Below are 18,431 nucleotides of genomic sequence, written 5' to 3'. Positions count from 1 at the left end.
CCAATTTTATAGATGAGGTAAAAAAGAGGATCTGAGAGGTTGCACAAGACCATTTCTACCAGAGCTAGTAATAAAAGCTCGGTCTCTACTATAACTATAGTTATAGTAACTATCTCTACTATATCAGCTATAAAGAAGAGTCATCCATGTAGCCATGCTGCTTTGCATAAAGATCAGGCCAAATCTGTGTTCCTGACTCTGGCATCTGTAAAACAAGATTATCCTTACATGGCCATCTCTACAAAGCACTGACACAGACAGAACAGTCTTTAATTATAAAATCTGATACAGTACAACACGGTTTTGTGGTTAAGGTACTGAGACTGGTATATAGGAGGAACCAGGCTCTATCCATGGCTCTACCATTCCTGCATGATGTTGGGTAGGTACTTTTCAGGTGGTGGTCACTAATGATTACAGTCTTTGCTTATTTTTGCATCATCTTAATTTAAAAAGTTACATTTTCTTTTTAAAAAAGCAAACTTTAACCTAAAATAAAAAGAAAATTAAACAACATAAACAGTAATTAGCACTATGACAATTATATTAGTTTGTGGTTAAAAGGACCAACTCCGCTTTTTAGTCCTTTGTTGCACTTTTGAGGTTCCCAATGAATACTTAATCTTCAGAAATTGATCTTTTCTACTACATCTGTTTTTTTTACCACTCTGAAAAATGTTAAAAATTGTCTAGTAAATGATTACAAAATGAAAACACTGACTTGACCTTCTACACATGTTCCAAGTCTGAAATTACCACCCAACCATGCAAACATACATAACATTATTGTGGGGGAAAAAGGAACCTGTCTCTTATAATCTACTAACACCATACACAGTTAAAAAATAACAAAAGAAAAGAAAATTCCAAAAGAGAAAAAAAAAACAGTTATGGTTGCTTAACAGGAAACCACCCTAATCACAGTGGTACTGGAACACATAATAGTTGGGGTGCTGAAAGAAGTTTTTACTTTTTACCTCATGCCCCCACTTATCCCTGTCCATGACGCCCCACCCTCCAGAACTGAGGCTGGGAGCAGGGACGTGTCTCCAGGAACGGGGGACCTGGGCAGGACTAAGGGGCCAAGGCTGGGGCCACCAGGGAGCAGCCGGGACCCTGCGTCCGGGACCAGAAGCAGAGCCCTGGGCACGGGCTGGCAGCTGGGGCCCCAAGACCAGAGCCCAAGCCACAGGGCCGGGAGCAGGAGCCTGGGAGTGGAGCCACCAGATGGGGCCCCAGGAACAGAGACAGGGATTCAAACCCCGGGCGCAGGGCCCCAGGAGGGTGGCCAGGGAGTAAAGTCTCGGGTGCAGGGCCAGCAGCTGGGGCCCCACATAAAACTTGCAGCACACCCGGCACTCCTAGTTCCTGCGCCTATGCTGACTCAAACACTTAGAAGCAAGCATGTGTGTCCAGTTAATGTGTCTTTCTTTAACATATCAATGCCCACACACTGCACTCGCCCATCTATAAATAAGTCCCATACACCTCCAACATGCACTGTAACTGATTCCTGACAACTGTGCAATACCTTCACTCCAACCTCATACTTCCCTATGGAAGATTAACATATCACACAGCTGACCAGCACGGATGTTCAATAGATATCTATGCTGATGTTGCTGTGGTTAGTGATTATATCTATTTAAGTGTATTTTTTCAGAAATAAGTCTAAAACTAATCAGTGCTTATGCTGGTAAAGCTATTCTCTCACAGAAAAGGGGATAAACTGTACCAGTATAAGGAACGTTCACATCAGTGTAATGGCATCACATTGCTTTACTTGTACTACTTTATCTATATCTTATAAAATCACATCCCTGATGATATATATTATACCAGTGTAAAAACTGTGTGCAGACCAATCTAAATCATTCCTTGGACAGTTCCACCCAAAAGCCTGACCGTAAGCTCTTTGGTGAATGTGCTGTCTTCATGTGTGTTTGTACAGTGTTTTATCACAATGGGCCCTCATCTCATTTAGGCCTGTGGGAGTTTCTACAATATAAGAAGATTGAATAATAGCCAGGCTTCATAAAAAACAATGAAAGATCTCTCTTGCATCCTCAAACTGGAGAACTGTGGTTGAAGACACCTGGCTGACAGTCAACATCAAGTAGTCTCTAGCTACAAAATTTTCAGTCAAGAAATATCACTCACACAGATACATTCATCCCGATTTGTGGGGTAAGTACTGGGGGAGCCCTGCTGCTATCAAATCTGTGCCTCTGGGATAGGTAAGGGAGCCCCAACTGACACATCTGTGGGGAAATGGGGGCCCCTACCGCTGCTCCAGAGTCTTTGGTTCTGCCTGCTGTCCATGCTTCCCTTGGGCTCCACCCCTGCAGCCCTAACCCTGCCGCCATCACTCCAAGTGGAAGATAGGGCTATGCTGCAAGGGTGTGGCCACAGGGGCCCCTGTGTTGTTGTGCACCTCAGATTGCTTTGATTCAACCATGCTAACAAGTGATGAAAATAAACTCTTTGGCAAGTCCACAAATAAAATCTTATTAAAACATCTATTTAAATCAACTATTTTTACTCTTTTAAATTGGGATTCAAACCAGTTATTTAAGCCATTGTGATTTAAATCGATTCACCATGAAATTGAAGTAATTGTCCTGGGGAAAAAAAAGGGCACTTTTTTTTAAGTAAAACTACCTTACCTTAAGTGACTGCCTTTTTGTCACATAATTTTCTGAATGAAGTAACTTCTCATACTCACTGAAGAACTAAATGGAGAGAAAAATCAGGAACTTTACAAGTGGCACAAGCCCTACGTCTGAATGAATTTATTAAACTGGGGGGATCCCTAATAGGTATGTAAATAAAAACTTAGAATTCTACTGAAACCAGGTTTGCAATACTACATTACAGGTGTTTAAAATTCTAACAAGCTTTTTTGAAGCTTAATTTCTTTGCTATTTTGGGAACTTTAAACATTCGGACTACCATATAATGAAGGTATAATAAATTGCTTCTTTAAGCAATACAATTTTGTAGACTATGAAACGATTTAAGCTTTTATTAATATCAGAATTGGCCAGCAGATGGAGCAAAACTATCACATACCTTTGTGAAAAAAGCTTTCATACAGACAACAGAGAAAATGGGAAAGGGCTCCCTCTAGTGGAAAATACAGTTTCACAAAGTGAGATCTATTCAAAACCTGAGTTTAAGTTTTTGATGTTGAAATGCTGAGAATTTTAAAACAAATTTCTATTTTAAAAACACTATGGCACAAAAAAATGCAAACCGAATTTGATGAATGCAATATGTAAACTGTCACTGGTAATTCTTAACTAAGAACCCAAGCAATACGACACAAAAAATGAAAAAGTATCAACTTTTTCAGTCAAATGAAAATTATTCTGTATCAAACATCAAAAAGTTATGAGGAATTAAATATATGTACTCACCCTATCATAATGCTGTTCCAAAAATTCTGCACTCAGTAACTTGTGTCTCGTAAGTAAATCCTGAAAAAGTATGTTATGTTTAAGCAATATTTTCGGATTTAAAAAAAAATATTTATTCAAATAATAAATATTCATTCTGGATGCCTCTGAAGAGTTTGTCTAATTAATCCAATGAAGGATTTTGACATACTATGGAAATAAAGAAAAAAAGTTGGAATATAGGTGTAGATCCTTGGTTGGGTTGTGAAAACTCATAGCACAACTTAGGAAGGGGTCGGCTATATGCTGTTCTGGTTCTCATAGAGAAATCAGAGCAACTTGAAGGCTCTTAACTTGTGCTGGCTTCCAACAGCTCCAAGGGCTGATACAGCTGCTTGGATCACTGGGGCAGGGAAACCCAGGCCTACTCCTGCAACAGGGATGACACATAAGCCACTATACTACCAGAGGAGCTCTACAACACCAAAGGGTCCACTTATGCTATTCATTATTTGTATAGTGTTAGCACCTAGAGGTCCCAAATCATGCAAGGACCCTATACAATAAGACAGTCCCTCCCCGCCCTGAAGAGTTTACAATCTAAGTAAAATTATTAAATTTTAATTCTGGACTAAATGTTACCCTGAACATTGCACATGTATCTGAAGCAATATCTTATCGCCATGTGCTTAGAAGGAAGAAATGTTCAATTGATCCAGCCCCTTTACAGAGAATGTCACAAACTTTGTTCTCTCTCTCCATATGTGACTTATACCTGACATTTGGGATTATATATTTGAGATGCTGGAGAAATGTATGCTATTGTAACTATTTAGATATGGTATGCAAGTTACCTTGAACGTGGCGAACGCATCTGAAGCAATGTCAAACGTTGACATTTCCACATATCTGAAGAAATCATAGAATTGTTCTGACCACAAGATTATTTTAGCAAGTGGTTCATGTCTAATGCATTCTCTTAACATTATTCCACAATTTAGAGCAATTTCTGGAGATTCGTACCTGCAAAATGAGAAGTCTATATAAATACCTTTAAAATGTGGTACTGTAGTACTGCAACTTTATATATAATTAACAATACGCTATATGATGTTATCAAGTCAACTTAAACATTTCAATATTAAATTCCACTTTCAGATGTTCTACAAAACACTACCAAAAATCAGATGATCAATCCATTGCTCGTACGAACCACTTGTATAACATGGGACAGCATAACAAACATAACTTTATGTTCAGACCCAAAATCAACACCCTCGTCTCATAACTGCAGGTGGAACTTGACTCATAGCAGGCTTTTCTAAATGTGCAGTAGGTGCTCTGCAGGTTGGGACAGCAGAAGTTTGCCCTCTAGTGGTATGGACAATTCACAACTCCCAGTATACTGCCAAACTTCATTTTATATGGAATACCAAGTATGACTTTTTAAGAGGTGAACTTCAGAAGTGAACAAACAGCCCGTTCCACGTGGTCAAAAGAATAAGCATTTGCACTGCAAGTACAATCTGTCAAAATTTGAAAGTAAAGTCACCTGAAATCTATGGGTCTCTTGTACCTCCACATATTTAAATCAACAGGATTCTGGCAGATCATATACCTTTCACACTTTTCAAAGCCTAGTTCCTTCTGCTAATGGTTGGTTCACATTCATCATAATATCTTAAAATTATGTAAATTTGGCTATACCAGATGCATCATATGTAAGACTTACAAGAGATCAGTAAGTACCTCTATAAATCATAAACAAACACCTGTTTCAAACATTTTTACTCATGCACACATAAAAATGTTTCATGGTTGCTGTTCTAGGTTATGCTGTCCTAAAAATCAGCAGCGTGGTCCACTGAACACGATTCTGGACTTGAAGTTAGGAGAAAGAAGATTCTGCAACTGAACAGTCTGACAGTTTGGGCAAGTCATTTCACCTCTCTGTGCCTCAGTTTCTATGCCTTCCTTTGTAAAGCACTTTGAGAAAGCATGTATAAGAATTTAATGTAATTAATTTGTTCTTACTATTATACTACAGTTAATAATACTAATCTTGCCCTTTGATTCTTTAAGATATCTTGGGTTCTGTCAAAAGGAGACTGAAGCATAGGAAAAGTTAAAAGTTCACTGTGGAACACTGGATTTCTTTACAATTGCAAAGATACAAAAGCACACATTTTGTTGCTCCTCTAAACTGTTAGGGGGTTCTTAGTGTTCATAAGGAAGACAGGGATTAAAATGTGCAAAGTTCCTGCTCTCATTGTAAAACAATTATTTTGTACGTATCGATACTCTGCTGGCTCAGACAAGTAGCACAGATAAAGAGAATGAAGAGACAATGTGACATAAACATGACATCACACATTTCGTAGGTTTCAGACTTGGCAGCATCTCTAATTACTATGTAATGCAAAAACTTTAAGGAAAAACTAAAGAGCAGATTTTTTGTTTAAACATCCAGAAAACAAAACCTGTTATTTTAACATCTCATTGCTGTCAACATGATGTGGCAAACTACTATTCCAAGGGATTAACTATTTAATCTAATTCTTTATCTTTTCTATAGATTCTTATACCATGCCAATCACTGTAGTATTTGAGTACAGCTACAGTATACCCCCATTTACCCAAACCTCCATGTTATCCAAATCCCTTTCTTGTCCCCCGAGCATGCTGGGGGACAAGGAAGGGATCCAGATAACGTGGAGGTTTGTAAAATAGAGCAGCACTGTGAAGAGCAAGACAAGCCCCCAGTTGTGGAGGAGCTCCCAGTTGTAGGGGAGGGCACCCCACTGCTCAATGGCTGAATGGGTCCTGCTCTCCTGATTATCCGAACTCCCAATTATCCAAATAAATTCAATGTCCCTCAGTCTATTTGGATAATCAGGAGTATACTGTACATCATGATGTACGAGAGCTTACTTGAACAATATCCATCAGTATACATGCTACAGCTACCAATACAAAATTAGTGTTTGAAATGTTAACATTTTAAAAATGGTTTTATTTAAGTCATTAGTGAACTTTCCTACCCCAAAATGATAAAATGGGATTGCAACCTCTAATATTTTCTGTTATTCATGCCACAGAATAATAGAAATGTAAATAGTCCATTTTGAGGTGGGGGGGATGTTTGTTCCCTAATTTAAGAAACAAGCCTTTTACTTAAATTTCTGTTTTCAAGAGCACCTCTATTTTGGTATGCAGCTGCAGACTTGCTAGAGCATAGCTGATGTGGCACGATTCTATGATGTAACAATGCAGGTAATACAAGAATAGAGGTGGAAACAGCAATCTGGCATATAGTAATCTAGACAAGTTGGAGCTGGTTGATATCTCTGTAGTTGTATTACCCAATAGCTATGAAGCAGGAGCCACACAGTAACTCAGAGGATGGGACAGCAAGTTCATTTAGCCAGAGGATAGAACAATCATTCAAACAATTGGTAAATAACTAAGATCAGGAATAACAGCTTAAACTTTGGACAATGAAGTAATTTCAGTGAAGCAGTGGATGTATTGTTTCTTGACTTTAGCAAAGCTTTTGACACGGTCTCCCACAGTATTCTTGTCAGCAAGTTAAGGAAGTATGGGCTGGATGAATGCACTATAGGGTGGGTAGAAAGCTGGCTAGATTGTCGGGCTCAACGGGTAGTGATCAATGGCTCCATGTCTAGTTGGCAGCCGGTGTCAAGTGGAGTGCCCCAGGGGTCGGTCCTGGGGCCAGTTTTGTTCAATATCTTCATAAATGATCTGGAGGATGGTGTGGATTGCACTCTCAGCAAATTTGCGGACGATACTAAACTGGGAGGAGTGGTAGATACGCTGGAGGGGAGGGATAGGATACAGAAGGACCTAGACAAATTGGAGGATTGGGCCAAAAGAAATCTGATGAGATTCAATAAGGATAAGTGCAGGGTCCTGCACTTAGGACGGAAGAATCCAATGCACCGCTACAGACTAGGGACCGAATGGCTAGGCAGCAGTTCTGCGGAAAAGGACCTAGGGGTGACAGTGGACGAGAAGCTGGATATGAGTCAGCAGTGTGCCCTTGTTGCCAAGAAGGCCAGTGGCATTTTGGGATGTATAAGTAGGGGCATAGCGAGCAGATCGAGGGACGTGATCGTCCCCCTCTATTCGACATTGGTGAGGCCTCATCTGGAGTACTGTGTCCAGTTTTGGGCCCCACACTACAAGAAGGATGTGGATAAATTGGAGAGAGTCCAGCGAAGGGCAACAAAAATGATTAGGGGGTCTAGAACACATGACTTATGAGGAGAGGCTGAGGGAGCTGGGATTGTTTAGCCTGCAGAAGAGAAGAATGAGGGGGGATTTGATAGCTGCTTTCAACTACCTGAAAGGGGGTTCCAAAGAGGATGGCTCTAGACTGTTCTCAATGGTAGCAGATGACAGAACGAGGAGTAATGGCCTCAAGTTGCAGTGGGGGAGGTTTAGATTGGATATTAGGAAAAACTTTTTCACTAAGAGGGTGGTGAAACACTGGAATGCGTTGCCTAGGGAGGTGGTGGAATCTCCTTCCTTGGAAGTTTTTAAGGTCAAGCTTGACAAAGCCCTGGCTGGGATGATTTAACTGGGAATTGATCCTGCTTCGAGCAGGGGGTTGGACTAGATGACCTTCAGGGGTCCCTTCCAACCCTGATATTCTATGATTCTATGATTAAGAGGAACAGATTTTATTGTTACATTACCCCAACAAGAATGTTTTTAGCGCAGTTTTAGTTCTCAATTCTCACCCTGCCACCCTTCACACTAAAGGATTCATATTTTGATATTCTATTGCTTAAATTAGCCATTTAACTTAAGTTACTTCAAGGGAAGTTACAGGCCCTGTGGCAAAATTATTTAAATAAATTGCAAAGGAAGAAGGGACATTTCACCACTCACTATCCTACTTTTACCTGAAAAAAACACTCCAATACTTCGTATAAAACTATTTACACCGAATACTGTACATACCCTTTTAATAACATGAACAATATATTTTGCTGAGTGCAGATGTATTCCACTGTGGGAGTTCTTGTACCAATTTGCCTTCTGAGAATGTTGTTGAAAATTTGAGCAACATCTTTTTTGCCCTGTCAAAAAAGTAACCAATTAAGCATAACATTTAGTACAAGAATGTATTGCAAGAGTTAATACATACATTAATATACATAAACATAAACATGACCATTTAACAAAAAAATTCCCCAAATTCTTCGTTTTTCTACACCTATTTCAAATGTGTCACAGCATTCAATACATCATTGTATCAACTTACATTCGGATAGCTTGAATAACCTACTGATAATATTTAAAACAATAAAAACCTTTTTATATTTCATCTGATATTCCTTGAGTTTTTCTGGATTCATTTTGTACCAAAATTTTGTGAATACTATGGCCATTTTTAACAATGCCATAGCCCTGAGTAAGATGGAATTCTTCCATGTTCCACTCTGTCACCTCTGATTTTCAATGTGCATGTGTGCAGGTCCTTCTCCTAGGGAAGACTGAGACACATCTTGGGCTGCAATACCAACAACATGCAGACTGCACTACAATGTACAATATTTTTATTGTGTGTTTTCACTTTACGATGGAAAACAATAACAATTATAATTAAAAAGTCAAAGGTAAGCATAACATAAAGGCATATTCCTCATATCGTACGATCTAGGATACCACAGGGTTCCCCCCCCCCCACAGTTTTCTCAATACTTGATAAACGTTTGGATATGGGTAAGAGCAAAATGCTCAAATTCAACCTAGATTAGATTAAATGAAGCTGGTTGGTAGCAGCAAGCACTGGAAAGAATGACAGGAGCTCTGCATGCAACCTATATTGGATCCACATATCAACCATTTGCCAGTATTGTTTGTATCTTTGGAATCATATTCAGTTCATCGTTACTTTGGGCCAGTTAGCAGGAGTGCCTAACAGTGTGTGTAAACACTACTTCGAATTACCCTTGAAGAGGACTTGGAGTTATTTGTTTCTACATGCCGCTCAAGGAGCTGGTTACCATCTTGGGCAGAACAGGATCTAGCTACAGGTCCTGACCGGGCAGTAAAGATCTGTTAAGTAACTCTTAATCATGGTTACTTGAATTTTATAATCTGAGACCAGAAGCAAACCATTATTGATGATCTTTGTTTGCAGAATGAACTTATCCTGGCAACATCTGAATCAGTGTGTAGCAAGCTTTAAGCTAAATAAACACACCTTACACTTTATGGAGGCTTCCAACAGATATGACAGAACTATAGCTTATTATTTTAGATTTGTTTTAATTATAGTATTGGACTCCTGATGCTGTGGCCATGGATGCCACATGAGTAGAAAATAAATCCATTTTTTAGAAAAACCCAGGAAGATCACAGTCTTTAAAAAATGACATTTTTGTTTGTTAATTAGCATGGAGAGTTTGCTGCAGTATTGTTGTCAGGATATAAGTGTTAGTTTGTTTTGTAAATGCTTGTTTTCTGATTTATAATTCTATTGAAAGCCTGCCCAAAGCAGCATCAGAACCCTTTGTTCTGGTAATGAGTAGAGCAGTGTTTTGAGAAATATAGCCATCAAGTCTCATCCACTAACACTGACAATTTTGCCCAGAATCTCATTATTCCCCCTATTTACCGCCAGCAACAGCTCCCCCTCTTTATTCATATAATTGAGCTGGTGACGGTACACAGTAAATCCAAATTGAGTTATTGTTAGAAGCATCTATTACGTCCAAGTGATGTAAGGGTCTATTTAACAAGGACACATACGAATTCTCATGCCAACAGTCATGATTCCCAGAGGTGAAGAGTAAAAGTGTGCCAGGACTGTTGGATTCTATCTCCCTGATGCCAAAAGGTTTTGTTTTGTTTTTCTGTCTTTTTAAAAGAACTTTTCAAAAGGATGCAATTACTCCCACCGACAGATACTTTAATACAAGTCAGCAGGAAACTGACTGACATATTATTGCTCTTTGAACAGTTTTGTTGATTGCCTTACGTGAAAAAACATTTCTACATATAGACATAATTCCAAACAAATGTTAATATTAGAATAAGGATTGGATGTTTCAGGGGAATTTCTTAATGAGGACCTAAAATAATTTCATTTACGTTAGGGGTCCCACCACCATGGTATTTAGAGTCAAATACAGTGTAGACAGAGCGCAACAGTCAAAAAAAAAAAATCCCTATCATCCCAATTTATAAAGATAACTCCCCCAGGAACAAGCCACAGTCAAACAAATACTTAGTCAAAAATGTGCACTAATCCATGCACAAACGACTTCAGGTTCTGTCATACCACCAGAAGGAGCAAAGAAACATCAGCAAAAAATTTCTCATCTGTTTTCAGCTCTGGATATAGTTGTCTCAAAAAATAGTAAGGTCCAAGCCGCTCACAGCTTAAGAGACTAAAACCAAGACCTTGAATTGTGCTCAGTAATTGATGGGAAGTTAGTGCAGGTGGTGAAGCACAGGTGTGCTGACATCAACCCACAACGTTAGGTAAGCATATTGCCACATTCTGCATTAAAGAGCATTGCTATAGTCCAGGGATTCTCAAACTGGGGGTCGGGACCTCTCAGGGGGTCGCAAGGTTATTACATGGGGGGTTGTGAGCTGTCAGCCTCCACCCCAAACTCCACTTTGCCTCCTGCATTTATAATGGTGTTAAATATATTTTAAAGTGTTTTAATTGAAAGGGAGGTCACACTCAGGGGTTTGCTATGTGGAAGGGGTCACCAATACAAAAGTTTGAGAACCACAGCCTTAGTCCAACATGAGTGGCTCTTAACATGACCTGAAAAAGAGCTCTGGAAAGCTTGTGTCTCTCTCACCAACAAAAGTTGGTCCAATAAAAAAATATCACTTCACCCACCTTGTCTCTCTAATATTTATCTCAGCAAGGAAAAGCTACATCCTTCTCAAGTAACAGAGCAGTTGGGAGTCCAAAAATAGGAGGCTATTACCAACAATCAGCAGCCCCCGCAGACTGAAACATATAGCTACCTCTAATACAGAACAATCCTACGCAATCCCATGCCATTACAGATCTAATAAAAACAATTTGTACACAACCATTGTCCATCACCAGAAGACTGCTTTCCGAATAACCAGAACGACTAAAAACTGGACTGGTAAAGATCTTAAAAGTCAGCAGAATCTACATGGGATTTCTCAAGATCTTTCCCTCAATAACCAGGGACCACCTCAATTGCTTTCACTCTGAATTTCCTTGGGTTTTTGTTATCTAGAGACATGTATGGATGAATCTACTCTGGAATGTACTTTATAGGAAATTCAGTGTATGTCAGATTTAAAGGACCAAACGGTAACAGAATCAAACAATATTCTGGGGTTTGGGGAAGAAAGTTAATTTAATTCTGGAATGTAACACTACAACATCGCTTTAGACTGTTGTGTTTGCTTCCTGGCCAACTTTTTTTCTGAACAGTACAATTTTATAGCAACTTTAATGAGCAGGATAGCCTAGTCAAGACACTAGAGTTCTGGGCTCTGTTGCTAGCTCTGCCATAGACGTCTTATGCAGCTTGTAGGAAAGTTACTATGAGCTTGTCTACATAGCAGAGGGGTGTCGGTGTGTCGCCAGAATGGTCTACACGGAGCAGTCAGAGCACAACACATTAGTGCACTCTACAATTCAGATCCCATAGTCCACACTGCGCTACCACATAGACAAGTCCTAAATTGGACTGTGCCTCAGTTCCCCAGCCATAAAATGAGGATGATGATACTACTTCCACACCTCAGAGTGGTGTTGTGAAGGGACATTAATTATTGTGTATGAAGTGCTCAAATATATAGTGCTGAGCAACAAATAAAAACTTACAGAAAGATAAAATTAATGTTTATATTTTGGAGTGATCAATAAAATCTGACTTTCCTGTCTGAACAGAAAAATGATTAGGGAGAATGTAAAAAAATATGCTTTTGTTTCCTATAGGGAGAGGAGTATTAAAGATTTTAAAAATGGCTAATTAGTGACAGCATTAATGGAAACTTTTTAATGAAAGGATAAAGAAGAATAGTCATGTGACTCAGTATTATACTGTAATAACTCAAAAGAGATTTAAATAAGACTATGGGCATTATGGCATTAATACTATCTAGGATTTTAATCTCTCTCTCACACAGCAATTAAATTACATTAAAGATTAAGAAACACCTCTATTAGAGTTTTGAGATAAAGATTTGAGCTATTCATCTACTTTTCATTTTTATGTGATCTATCCTTCCAAACTCATAGAAAGTTAATCTCATGCATCTGGTTAATTTACCAAGTAGTTCATAGCAATGTTTCCTAATTAAATCTTAAAATACAATTGCGATCATTAGCAGCATTGAAAAAATAAAATTGCGTAGATAGGAAGTGAACCTCTTACTCAAATTAAATAGGAATTCCGATGGTCAGAATGCAACTTACCATGTGTGTGGCTCATGAAGTTTTGTAACTATTTTCTTACCTCAAAATCAATGAGTTGTAAGTCAGCTACTAGGGTGCTAAGAAGACCACTGTTGTACAGTTCTTGAGCAAGCTGTGCCACAGCTTCTGTTTGTGGCTCTTTTTCATTTGTGCCATATAATATTTCCTTCATGGCAACCAGATTTTTCGAAACCTCTTCAGTGGCCTGAAGAAACAAAATAAAGAGTAGATACAGTGACTTTCAAAGTTAAAAGAATTCTGCTTGTCTTTGTAAACCTCACAGTGTTTTGTTCTGATCAACTGCAAACTTTCATTTAAAAGAAAAAAATCACAACATCACCTGTAAAACATCCTGAGACTCTGGGGATTAAAACTATTATTTGGTACACATATAACTAATCTGACCTAGAGGCAAGATGCAAGAGACTCAGTTGACAATACAGTAAATTATGAAAACATCTTCCCTTTTCTCATCCTCTCAACCTTGCACTTACAGAAACCATTTCAGTAATAATAAAGAGAAGATAAACAGCCGCCAAATTGTTCCCAATCTGTAAAATGGATTCGTGCATGTGATCAACCCAGAAAACATTACCTGGAAACACTCCCATCACTAACAAATTGCTCAGGTAAATATATTTCTACAAACTGTGTGCCTATCGAGTCTCTTTTATGCTGTTAGGCTTCCATATCAGTCAATATGAAAAGAACTTTTCCATTTCAGTTGATACAAGTCTGAAGAAGCAGAATGTGCTTTCCTTCCAGTAGATTTCTTGCACTAGCAAATCTCATCACTAATATTCAGGTAACAGAGATGTCTTCAATTGCCGGGACATATGTCAGCTTGTGTCTTTGTAGTGCAACATGCCAGATTACATCTCCAAGCTCTACAAGGATGGTTTTGAATGGTTTACAAACCAAGCAAAAGTAGGATAGGCAGGTTACTGTCTGTTCTACAGTGGGTTATACAGTCACTCAAGTGGTGGACGGACCTGACCAAAATGCATCAGGTATTGTTCAAGAAGGGTTCTCGACCCCAATCCCTAGAAGTTGCTTTTCTCATCTCCTGGATGAAGGGTCTTTTGTATGTGTATCCACTGACACCATTACTGTTAAAGGTTCTCAACAAGATCAAACAAGAGTTGGACAGAGTACTATTGATTGCACCAACATGGCCAAGACGAGTTTGGTATCCCTATCTAATCAGATTCTCTTCTTGCCCTCTGTGGTGTCTTCTGATCAGTCCTCTTTTACTGATTCAAGATGCCAGTCGAACAGGTCACCCCAACCTACATATTCTAAGGCTCCAAGCGTGGTTCCTCAACAGTTGTCAGGACTATAGATATCTTGTTTGTCAGAGGTACAACACATTTTATGAAATAGTAGAAAAGAATCTACAAGAAATATCTCCAGAAATGGAAACAATATTATCTTTGGTGTAGCAGTCATCAGATTTCGCTGACTCACTCTCCTCTTCCTATGGTATTGGATTACTTGTTGGAATTGAAAACATTGGGTCTTTCTACGAATTTCATTAGGGTTCACTTAGTGGCCATAACAGCTCTTCACACACCCATACGAGGTTTTTCCACTCTTCCCTCACACAACTATGGCAAGATTCCGAAGAGGTTTGTCAAATCGCTTCCCACAGATCAGAGATCCTACTCCTAGCTGGGACATGAACCTAGTCCTTAATTGCCTTATGATACTTCCTTTTGAGCCACTAGCTACATGGCCTTTAATAGATTTATCAGTGCAGACAGCCTTCTGGATAGGTATCACTTCTACCCAAAGGGTTTGAGAATTGGAGGCTAGAAGTGGAGAACTGGGGACTTTAATATCAGACCCCTGCATTTGTAGTATTCACCACAGAGTAAGTGTCGCTGTGGGCCTATCCAAGATTTTTAGCTAAGGTGTCCTGAGAATTTCATGTAAATCAAACCATTCATCTCTTCTTTGCCACCCTCTCCAAAAAACCACAATGTACTAGTCAAGAAGCCATATTCCATTTCCTAGGTGTCAAGAGGGCATTAGCCTTTTGCCTAGATCGGAACAACCAATTTAGAAGCTCTCCTACACTATTTGTATCCATTGCAGACAGAAACAAGGGTTCAGTAATTTTGAAACAAAAATTAGAGGACATCTCCAGTTGTATTTAGATCTGTTACAACGGAACTCGGGGTTTGAGAGTAACAGCATTCTACAATAGCACTGTCTGCATCTATAACCTTACTTAAGGGTATATCAATAGCACACATCTGTAGAGTGCCAATTTGGTTCTCTGTTCATGCTTTTGCTAGTTATGTATTGGTAGCTGTGGCAAGATCAGATGCTGCTGCAAGTAATGCAGTTCTCTCTTCCATATTGAACGCTGCTCCGAATCTTCCGCCTCCTGAGGTGGGTACTGTTCAGGAGTCACCTAATGTGAAGCACCCACAGTGACACTACTCAAAGGAGTGGTTACTCACCTCTGCAGTAACTTGACTTCTTTGATATTCATGTCTTTGTGGGTGCTCCACTGCCTGCCCTCCTGCTGTGCTTCAATGTGTCCCTTATGGGACTTTGCAGTGGAGAAGGAGCTGAGGCCAGTTCACCTGCGCAGCCCTATATAGCCTTGGTGCAGTGCATAAAGATGTGTGGAGCACATGTGTGGGCCGAACAGACGCTGCTACTAAAAATCTCTGATCAAAGGTGCAGGCGCATCTGAAGTGGAGCATGCACAGGGGGACACATCTTGAACTCCAGTTACTGCATAAGGTGAGTTACCTCTTCATCAATGTACTACAGTCAATTGTAGTTCTCAGTGTTCTAAGGAGAGCCTTCTCTAGGTTATAGCATATTTAATGATGATCTTGAGTCAAACAGTCAGACCAACAAATTCCAGACCTTGCTGCTCACCAGTCAGAGGGAAAACACGATTGCATTTGCTTGCAGACTGGAGCTGTTTTAGGGAGTGAGGGAAAATTCGGGACAGTCTTACACACAGCTCTTGTATCACCAGAATTATATCTATAGAGAAATAGACATATTTAAAGCAGTACAACTCTCTAGTAAACTGATCTTTTCAGACACGGAAATGCAGTAGATATAATCTACCTGGATTTCAATAAGGCATCTGATACAGATCCACATGGAAATTATTAGTTAAATTGGAGAAGATGGGGATTAATATAAGAACTGAAAGGTGCATAAAAAAGTGGTTAGAAGGGTGTCATAAATATAAAGGGAAGGGTAAACCCCTTTAAAATCCCTCCTGGCCAGAGGAAAAATCCTCTCACCTGTAAAGGGTTAAGAAGCTAAAGGTAACCTCACTGGCACCTGACCAAAATGACCAATGAGGAGGAGGGAGAGAAACAAAGGGTCTGTGTCTGTCGGTATGCTGCTTTTGCCGGGGATAGACCAGGAATGGAGTCTTAGAACTTTTAGTAAGTAATCTAGCTAGGTATGTGTTAGATTATGATTTCTTTAAATGGCGGAGAAAGGAACTGTGCTGAATAGAATGACTATTCCTGTCTGTGTGTCTTTTTTGTAACTTAAGGTTCTGCCTAGAGGGATTCTCTACGTTTTGAATCTAATTACCCTGTAAGGTATCTACCATCCTGATTTTACAGAGGGGATTTCTTTACTTCTATTAAAAAAGTCTTCTTGTAAGAAAACTGAATGCTTTTTCATTGTTCTCAGATCCAAGGCTTTGGGTCTGTGGTCACCTATGCAAATTGGTGAGGATTTTTACCAAACCTTTCCCAGGAAGTGAGGTGCAAGGGTTGGGAGGATTTTGGGGGGAAAGATGTGTCCAAACTACGTTTCCCAGTAAACCCAGTTAAAGTTTGGTGGTGGCAGTGGAGATCCAGGGACAAAGGATAAAATTAATTTGTACCTTGGGGAAGTTTTAACCTAAGCTGGTGAAAGTAAGCTTAGGAGGTTTTCATGCACGTCCCCACATCTGTACCCTAGAGTTCAGAGTGGGGGAGGAACCTTGACAAGGGGAGACTACAACAGGTCATACTGAGAGGTGAACTGTAGGCTGCAGGGCGGTTACTAGTGGAGTTACTCAGGGATCAATCTTGAGACCAATCTTATTTAACGTTTTTATTACTGAACTTGGCACAAAATTTGGGAGCATGCTAATAAAATTTGTGGATGACACAAAGTTGGGAAGTATTGCCAATATGGAGGAGGACTAGAATATCATACAAGATGATCTGCAAGACCTTCTAAACTGGAGTAATAGAAATGGGATGAAATTTAATAGTCTCTACCCTGCATGACCTTTCTATTTTCACTAATAAGAATTTCTGCTATAAGCTTGGGACTCATCCGTTGGAAGTGACAGTGCATGTGAAAGACCTGGGTATATTGGTGTTCATCACAGGATGACTGAATTGCCATGTGATGTGGCTATGAAAAAGGCTAATGCAGTCCGAGGATGCATTAGGGGAGGTATTTCCAGTAGAGACAGAAAAGTGTTAGTACCATTATACAAGAAACTGGTGAGACCCCATCTAGAATACAGTGAGCAGTTCTGGTCTCCCATGTTTAAGAAAGATGAACTCAAACTGGAAAAGGTGCAGAGAAGGGCTACTAGGAAAAACCTACCTTATGGGAGACGACTTCGAGCTTGTCTTGTTCTAACTAACTAAAATTCTAACTAAAAGAAGGCTGAGGGAGATATGATTGCTCTCTATAAATACATCAGAGGGATAAATACCAGGGAGGGAGAGGAGTTATTTAAGTTAAGTGCCAATTTGGACACAAGAACAAATGATGGCCAGTTTATATCCAACAAGTTTTGGCTTGAAATTAGGTGAAGGTTTCTAACCATCAGATGAGTGAAGTTCTGGAACAGCTTTCCAAAGGGAACAGTGAGGGCAAAAAACCTAACTGGCTTCAAGACTGAGCTTGATAAATTTATGAAGGGGATGGTATGATGAGACTGCCTACAATGGCATGTAGTCAATCTGTGACTGCTAGCAGTGTGTATCTCGAATGGCTGGTGATGGGACACTAGATGGGGAAGTCTCTAAGTTACAACAGAGAATTTTTGCATAGGTGTGTGGCTGGTGGGACTTGACCACATGCTCAGGGTTACTCTAACTGATCTCTATATTTGCGGTCAAGAAGGAATTTCCCCCGGATCAGATTGGCAGAGATCCTGGGTGTTTTTCACCTTCCTCTGCTGCATGGGGCACAAGTCACTTGTAGGTTTAAACTAGTGTAAATGGTGGATTCTCTGTAACTTGAAGCATTTAAACCGTGATTTGAGGACTTCAGTAACTCAGCCAGAGGTTAGGGGTCTATTACAGGAGTGGATAGGTGAAGTTCCATGGCCTGCAATTTGCAGGTAGTCCGACTAGATCAGCGGTTCCCAAACTGTGGGTCAGGACCCCAGAGTGGGTCACAACTCTGTTGTAATAAGGTCGCCAGGGCTGGCATTAGACTTGCTGGGACCCGGGGCTAAAGCTGAAGCCCAAGCCCCACCACCTGGGGCTGAAGCCTAAGGACTTCAGCTCTGGGTTGTGTAGCTCAGGTTACAGGACCGCCCCACCCACCCGCTGCCTGGGGCTGAAGCCCTTGGG

At 39.9% G+C, this 18,431-nt stretch overlaps 1 protein-coding gene across 2 annotated transcripts in view; it reads right to left on the bottom strand.

Moving 5' to 3' along the window:
* CAB39 (calcium binding protein 39) overlaps positions 1–18,431 on the bottom strand; it is a 68,437-nt gene that overhangs the window by 5,104 nt on the left and 44,902 nt on the right. For both annotated transcript variants that reach the window (XM_077826308.1, XM_077826307.1), the window contains 5 exons: positions 12,896–13,060; positions 8,385–8,503; positions 4,253–4,421; positions 3,420–3,479; positions 2,667–2,732 (listed from right to left, as the gene is read on the bottom strand). In XM_077826308.1, coding sequence (XP_077682434.1) covers positions 2,667–2,732; positions 3,420–3,479; positions 4,253–4,421; positions 8,385–8,503; positions 12,896–13,060 — 579 coding nt within the window. The remainder of the gene's footprint in view (positions 1–2,666; positions 2,733–3,419; positions 3,480–4,252; positions 4,422–8,384; positions 8,504–12,895; positions 13,061–18,431) is intronic.

The sequence above is a fragment of the Eretmochelys imbricata genome, chromosome 9 (genome assembly GCF_965152235.1).
Source record: "Eretmochelys imbricata isolate rEreImb1 chromosome 9, rEreImb1.hap1, whole genome shotgun sequence".
Classification (NCBI taxonomy): Eukaryota; Metazoa; Chordata; order Testudines; family Cheloniidae; genus Eretmochelys; species Eretmochelys imbricata.
This window is presented reverse-complemented; position numbering and strand designations above follow the sequence as displayed.